General features: G+C 34.5%; 1 protein-coding gene across 1 annotated transcript; it reads left to right on the top strand.

Moving 5' to 3' along the window:
- Positions 1 to 1342: 1342 nt before the first annotated feature.
- On the top strand, positions 1343 to 3124 carry LOC134273870 (uncharacterized). The gene has a single exon (XM_062756090.1). The coding sequence runs from the start codon at positions 1399 to 1401 to the stop codon at positions 3058 to 3060; it is 1662 nt and encodes a 553-aa protein (XP_062612074.1). The 5' UTR covers positions 1343 to 1398; the 3' UTR covers positions 3061 to 3124.
- The last annotated feature ends 4672 nt before the right edge of the window (positions 3125 to 7796 follow it).

Here is a 7796-nt window from a genome sequence, read left to right as displayed (position 1 = left end):
GACCAAACCGTTCCTTCTTTTTGTTCTGTATATATAGATTTCTTGTTAATGCTAGCAATACCAGACACATCATTCCAAAGCTGCTTATTAGAAATTCCCCTTTTTCACAAAGTATGAGGCCACTTTGCCACAAAACTCACCTGAAATAGCTAGCTGTAGCAGATATAATCCTCTGTTTTGAAATTATGGATCTGCAGGATGAACTCAGAACTCTGTTTACCCATCCAAATGTTTTTTTCGTCTTTTTTATGAGAATGAGGCCATAATTGTAATTTTTTTTTAACTCTCCGCCACTGGTAAGTTTTAACATTATACAGCATCTCTCTTAAACAGGGAATGACAATATCTATTTGAAAGTTTCCTTTTCATGAAACACGTACTATCAACATGTGATAAATGAAATTAAACTAAATATGAAAACTATTGATGTGCAATAACAACCACTAGTCATTAATTCCACATATAGGAGTAGTGACTCCTGAAATCTTTATTTGCTTTATAATATTATATTTTTTTGTTTTTTTAGAAGTGATAAATCACGAGGAAGGGCTCTGTTTTTTCGACTCTTTTTTTGAAAAAGACACACGTTATGTAAATAAATACAGCAATTTGTATTTGGTAAAACATCACATTATTCAGTAGATTTCATTGATATCCATATAACAACCACTTAAAATTCAACTTTAAACGTGTTTGAATTTATACTAAAATCGAGTCTACATGGTCTATATAGACAAAAATATATATGTCTTAATCTTTTCCACAGAGGTAAAAGTCTAAAAAATTAAAATTGTACTCTTTTTAAAATATTTTTTCAAGGACTTTCTAAAATTACAATAAAAGGGGTAAAATAGTTAAAATTTTGACTCTAAGTACATGTACATCACCTAGCAAGTTGTTTATCAATGTTTATTTTGTACATTAGGTACGCATTTCGTTAATTGTCCATTCATATCCTCGTTTTTTAAAACCTACAAAACAAGTAAAGTAAAACACTACCTGGTAATCAGTACATATCAGGTCAAAAATTGAGATAACATGATGTATCTATATCCTCAAAATTTGGTTAAGAAATAGAACAACCTAAAAGCAGATAGATAGAATGTAGAAGTGTGTCGTTTTAATATCAAAGTTTAAACAAAGTTTTCCGAGTGTGGTACAAGAAGTTTGCACATTGATACAAGAAGTCTTATGATTTGTTTTATCTCCACTGATAAAGCATTACCACTGTTTCATGCTCAATTACAGGTGTTAGAGATTTTGCAGGTAAAAATATTTAATTCTCCTTTTAACAATTTTTTTTAACATACAGTACGGTACAAGCTATATTTTTATCTTTAATTGAATTCAAATATTCATTAATTATAATAATTTTATAGCATTTAAAAGACTGATAAGATGGATCCCAGATTTTGTGCCCAGGACATTATCAGATGTAACCTCTGTGAAGACACAGTTGTACAAATGTACTGTAACGTTTGTGCCATGAACCTGTGTAAGGGTTGTGTTGGGGAACACATCTCTGATGCCTCTAAAAATCATAGTGTGGTTCCTTTTGCTTTGAGAAGATCCAAACTTGTGTATCCTCAGTGTCTAATCCACTCTGAAGAGAACTGTGAAATGCACTGTGAAGATTGCAAGACTCCAGTGTGTCCAAAATGTGTTATTTCTGAAACACATACGAGACATCATTTCAGAAGTCTGAAAGATTTACTGACCTCAAAGAAAGAAATTATTGAAAACGAGAGAAAAAGATTGCAAGAAATAGTTTACTCAAAAATCGTGAAAAATGTAGCTGATATACAAACCCAGCTAAATGATATAGACAGAAAATATGAGAAACTTACTTCAGAAGTCACGAAACATGGAAAAGAATGGCACAAAGAAATTGAAAAAGTTGTAGAGGGAAAAAAGAAAGAAATCAATAAGATGAGAAACCAACACATATATGCCCTAAAGAAACACCTCACAGATATTATGAAACTCGTCGCTGACGTTAAACAGTCAATATCAGAAATTGAGGAAATTCTTCAATCCAATGACGTAAGCAAACCACTTTATCATGAGATAAACTCAGAAAAATTCACCAAACCTCCATCAAAACTAAAAATCGAGTTTCCTGTGTTTACTGGCAATCATAACCTAGGGAAATGTTTACAGTTATTTGGTCATATATCACCATTATCCATTGCATCAGAAGATCTTGGTTACACAATGGTGGCATCAAAAGCTTTTTTTATACCCCGTCCTCAAGTAAAACCACTGCTTGATAAACAAGAGCTCATCACCACCATAGACACTGGGTATAAATATCTAACCAGTGTTACCTGTCTCAGTGACGAAGAATTCTGGACATGTGGAGAAGATAAGATTATGAAACTCTACAACCTCCAGGGAAAACTTATGAAGTCAATCGAAACCAAGTCTGGAAAAAGCCCAAGTGACATAGCAGTGACAAGGAGTGGAGATTTAATTTATATTGATACAAGTACTGTAAACATAGTGAAGAATAAACAGATACAGGAGATGATCAGACTTCCGGGTTGGATACCTAACAATGTCTGTAGTACCCCCTCGGGTGACCTCCTGGTTACCATGGACAGTGATGATAATGAACAAGCAAAAGTTGTACGTTACTCTGGCTCCACAGAGAAACAAACCATTCAGTTTGACAGTAAAGGCCAACCTCTGTATTCGTCCGGTGATCTTAAATTCATCAATGAAAACAAGAACCTTGATATCTGTGTGGCTGACTATGGAGCCCATGCAGTCGTGGTGGTTAATCAGGCAAAACAGCTCCGATTTAGATACACTGGCAATCCCTCTACTACCAAAGGACCATTCAATCCAGCTGGCATCACAACTGACAGCCAGAGTCAGATCCTGACAGCGGACTTTACCAGCAGCTGTGTCCATATCCTAGATCAGGACGGACGATTCCTCCGTAACATTGATAACTGTTATTTATACCGTCCATGCAATTTGTGTGTAGACACCAGAGACAACCTCTTTGTGGCTGAATGTAAGAGTGGTAAAGTGAATAAAATCAAATATTTGTAATCAATTGATGCTTGCTAAATCTTATTTCCATGCATTGCGATATTAAAGGTACGTGCTCAAAATTGACATGACTATCAATAAAGAAATAAATACATGTACTGTATTTAAAAATTGACATGACTATCAATAAAGAAATAAATACATGTACTGTATTTATCTGTTCAAGCTGGTAAAGTTAAAGAAGACAGATGATATGTATTATATCTAATCATTGCACCCTCAAATGGGCAAGTTTCAAAGTACCAAGTCTGTGTCAACATATAGAGATAACTCAATTTATATGTGGTACATGCAAGTCAAAATAAGTATATATGTTACTGATATCAATGTCACCATTTTTTGAGAAAACTTGTGTCGTAATCATTTCATCAATGTAATTTGAAAATTGAAGATATAAATTTGCAATATATTAAAGCCAATTATTTTTTACAGGATTTATGAACCTTTTGAATATTTTTTTCTTTAAATTCTCGACTGTTTACTAAATGACACATTCTTTAGACCTGGTCGTATTCTCTGTTTTCAAAGATCTATGCTGGTTCTGCTCAAACAAAGTAATTATATATCATTTAAATGGATTTGAATGAAAGCTTTTTACCATCCTCACATTTCATCCTCAATGCACTTTCCTAGAAAAAACTTCCTGGTATCAAACACTGACTAACATACATCTTGTTTATATGTCTATAAAATTTCATGAACAGCTAATTTAAAACACAATATAAAAATCACAGACAACCAATGTGATCAAGCTAAGCTGGGTAATCACAAACAATCAAGCTAAGCTTAGAAATCACAGACAATCAAGCTAAGTTTGGAGAACACAAACTATTAAGCTAAGCTTAGAAATCACAGACAATAAAGCTAAGCTTAGAAATCACAGACAATAAAGCTAAGCTTAGAAATCACAGACAGTCAAGATAAGCTGGGTAATTACAGACAATCAAGATAACCTGGGTATTACAGACAATCAAGATAAGCTGGGTATCACAGACAATCAAGGTAAGCTGGGTATTACAGACAATCAACATAAGCTGGGTATCACAGACCATTAAGATAAGCTTTGAATCACAAACAATCAAAATAAGCTTAAAAATCACAGACAATCAAGCTTAGCTTAGAAATTACAGACAATCAACATGCATTAGCTGGGTAATCACAGATAGGTAAGATAAGCTTGGGTATCCCAGGCAATCAAGCTAAGCTTAGAAATCACAGACAATCAAGGTAAGCTTAGAAATCACAGACAATTAAGCTAAGCTGGGTATTACAGACAATCAAGTTAAGCTTAGAAATGACAGACAATTAAGCGAAGCTTAGAAATCACAGACAATAAAGCTAAGCTTAGAAATCACATACAGTCAAGATAAGCTGGGTATCACAGACAATCAACATAAGCTGGTTATTCACAGAAAATCAAGATAAGCTGGGTATTACAGACAATCAAGATAAGCTGGGTATCACAGACAATCAAGATAAACTGGGTATCACAATCAACATAAGCTGGTTATTCACAGACAATCAAGATAAGCTGGGTATCACAGACAATCAACATAAGCTGGTTATTCACAGAAAATCAAGATAAGCTGGGTATTACAGACAATCAAGATAAACTGGGTATCACAGACAATCAAGATAAACTGGGTATCACAAGCAATCAAGATAAACTGGGTATCACAGACAATCAAGATAAACTGGGTATCACAGGCAATCAAGATAAACTGGGTATCACAGACAATCAAGGTAAGCTGGGTATCGCAGACAATCAAGGTAAGCTAAGAAATAACATACAGTAAAGATAAGCTGGGTGTTACAGACAATCAAGATAAGCTGGGTAATCACAGACAATCAAGAGAAGCTAAGGACCAAAGACAATGAAGATAAGCTGGGCATCACAGACAATCAACATAGGCTGAGTGTCATAGAAGATCAAGATAAACTGGATATCACAGACAATCAAGATAAGCTGGGTATCACAGGCAATCAAGATAAACTGGGTATCACAGACAAGCAAGATAAATTGATAAATTGGGAACAAAGACAATCAAGATAAACTGGGTATCACAGACAGTCATGATAAGCTGGGTATCACGGACAATCAAGATAAGCTGGGTATCACAGACAATCAAGATAAGCAGTGTATCACAGACAATCAAGATAAGCTGGGTATCACAAGCAATCAAGATAAACTGGGTATCACAGACAATCAAGATAAGCTGGGTATCACAGACAATCAATATAAGCTGGGTATCACAGACAATCAAGATAAGCAGTGTGTCACAGACAATCAAGATAAGCTGGGTATCACAGACAAGCAAGATAAGCTAGGGATCAAAGACAATCAAGAAAAGCTGGGTATCACAGACCATCAAAATAAGCTGGAAATCACAGACAATCAAGCTTGTAAGCTGGGTATCACAGACAATCAAGATAAGCTGGGTATCAAACTATGAAGATAAATTGGGTATCACAAATAATCAACATAAACTGGCTATCACGGACGATATCATCTGATTGTTTGTTAGAATTGAAGTTAGGGGATACCTCGTCCAAGACTTATACCAAACATAGATATGTAATAAATGTCATCAAAGTGTTTACAATTGTGATGAAACATAGTTAAATCAATTAATTAATACAAAAAAAGATACGATTTGTTTTATCTACAGTTTTAAATAATATCAGCTTTAGTTTCATACTCAGTTGAAGATAAAGATACAAAGGCAGATAAAAATCAAATCCCATTCTCCTTTTGAAACACATATCTAATGCTTATATATGCTTTTTCTGTCTTAATAGCAATTTTTGATGATAATGAAATCTTACAGCACTTTCAAGATGCTGGTGAAATGGATCCCACAGCTCGTACCCAGGACATCAGCAAAATCGACCTCTGCAAAGACAGAGTTGTACAAGTGTACTCTACCTTCTGCTTCAAGAAACTGTGTAAGGATTGTCGGGTACTCGTCTCTGCCTGTGAGAAGCGTTCTCGGAAGTTATTATCCCATTTTGCGTATCCTTAGTGTCTAACGCACAATGAAGAGAACTGCGTATTTCCATACTAAGTGAAGAGTCCACCTCTGTAGTCTGATCATTTCCTGTATCTGTTTATTCTTCACTATGTTGACAGTTTTTGTATCAGGTTCCGTATAAACTAGATATAAACTAGATCTCCACTCTTTGTTACCTCTATGTCACACGCACAAGTCCATGTTTCGGTTTGGATTGGCTTCAGTAATTTGCCTTGTAAGTTGTAGAGTTCCATGGTTTTGTTATCTCGATCGCGAGATGTCCACATTTCTTCTGGTGCATTTTTAGCTCTACTGGTCAGTGTCCGTTGTCCGTCTGTCTGTAAACAATTTTTCAAAATGCTACTCCTCTTAAAGTTTTGGTCTGAATTTAATATAACTTGCCACACAAGTAAACTACACTAATATACATAAAATAGTGCATCAGTTTTTGATTTCGATGAATGGTGATGCCATGGTTACATGTACTAAAAATAAAATTTCTGTGAAATTTCTTTAAAACGCTACTCCTCCTACAGTTTTGGTCTGAATTTCATATAACGTGGCACACAAGTAGACTACACTAAGATACATAGAATAGTGCATCGGTTTTTGATTTTGATGAACGATGTTGCCATGGTAACTAAAAATAGAATTTTCTGTGAAATTACTTTAAAACGCTATTTCTTCGACAGTTTTGGTCTGATTTCAATATAACTTGAACACAATTAGACTACACTACATATAATATACATAAAATAGTGCATCGGATTTTGATTTCCATGAACGGTGATGTCATGGTTACTAAAAATAGAATTTTCTGTGAAGTTCCTTTAAAACGCTACTCCTCCTACAGTTTTGGTCTGAATTTCATATAACTTGGCACACAAGTAGACTAAATTAAGACACACGGAATAAGGCATCGGTTTTTGATTTCGATGAACGGTGTTGCCATGGTAACTAAAAATAGAATTTTCTGTGAAATTACTTTAAAACGCTACTCCTCCGACAGTTTTGGTCCGATTTCAATATACCTTGGCGCACAGTTAGACTACACTACTTGTAATATACATAAAATAGTGCATCGGATTTTGATTTCGATGAACGGTGATGTCATGGTTAATAAAAATAGAATTTTCTGTGAAGTTCCTTTAAAACGCTATTCCTCCGACAGTCTTGGTACGATTTCAATGGTAACTAAAAATAGAATTTTCCGTGAAATTACTTCAAAACGCTACTCCTCCGACAGTTTTGGTCTATTTCAATATAACTTGGCACACAGTTAGACTACACTACATGTAATATACATAAAAATAGTGCATCGGTTTTTGATTTCGATGAACGGTGATGTCATGGTTAATAAAAATTGTTAACTTTTTGTGAAGTTCCTTTAAAACGCTATTCCTCTTACAGTTTTGGTCTGATGGCAATGGGGTCTTTTCTCATCCTTTGTTACAAGTACAAACCAGTAGAGCTACAGTCTCGACAGAGACTTCTGGTTTGTCTAGCCATGATCCTTTAGGCTTCTTAACGAGGCCCGATCTAGTTAAAAATTACGAAAACGGAATGATAAAAAAATTTAATTTTTGAAAATATTCTTGTATGTTTTATGCTTAGAAAAATTAGAATGAAATTTTGTTACCTTACCTTTATTGTAGTGAAATGGGGGTACTGTCAAGATATGGACAATTTTTCGTGTTTTTATACAAAATTACATGCTAAAACTCT

The sequence above is a fragment of the Saccostrea cucullata genome, unplaced genomic scaffold (assembly GCF_032062105.1).
Source record: "Saccostrea cucullata isolate Sc308-1 unplaced genomic scaffold, CSIRO_AGI_Scuc_v1 ctg7236, whole genome shotgun sequence".
NCBI classification, from domain to species: Eukaryota; Metazoa; Mollusca; class Bivalvia; order Ostreida; family Ostreidae; genus Saccostrea; species Saccostrea cuccullata.
This window is presented reverse-complemented; position numbering and strand designations above follow the sequence as displayed.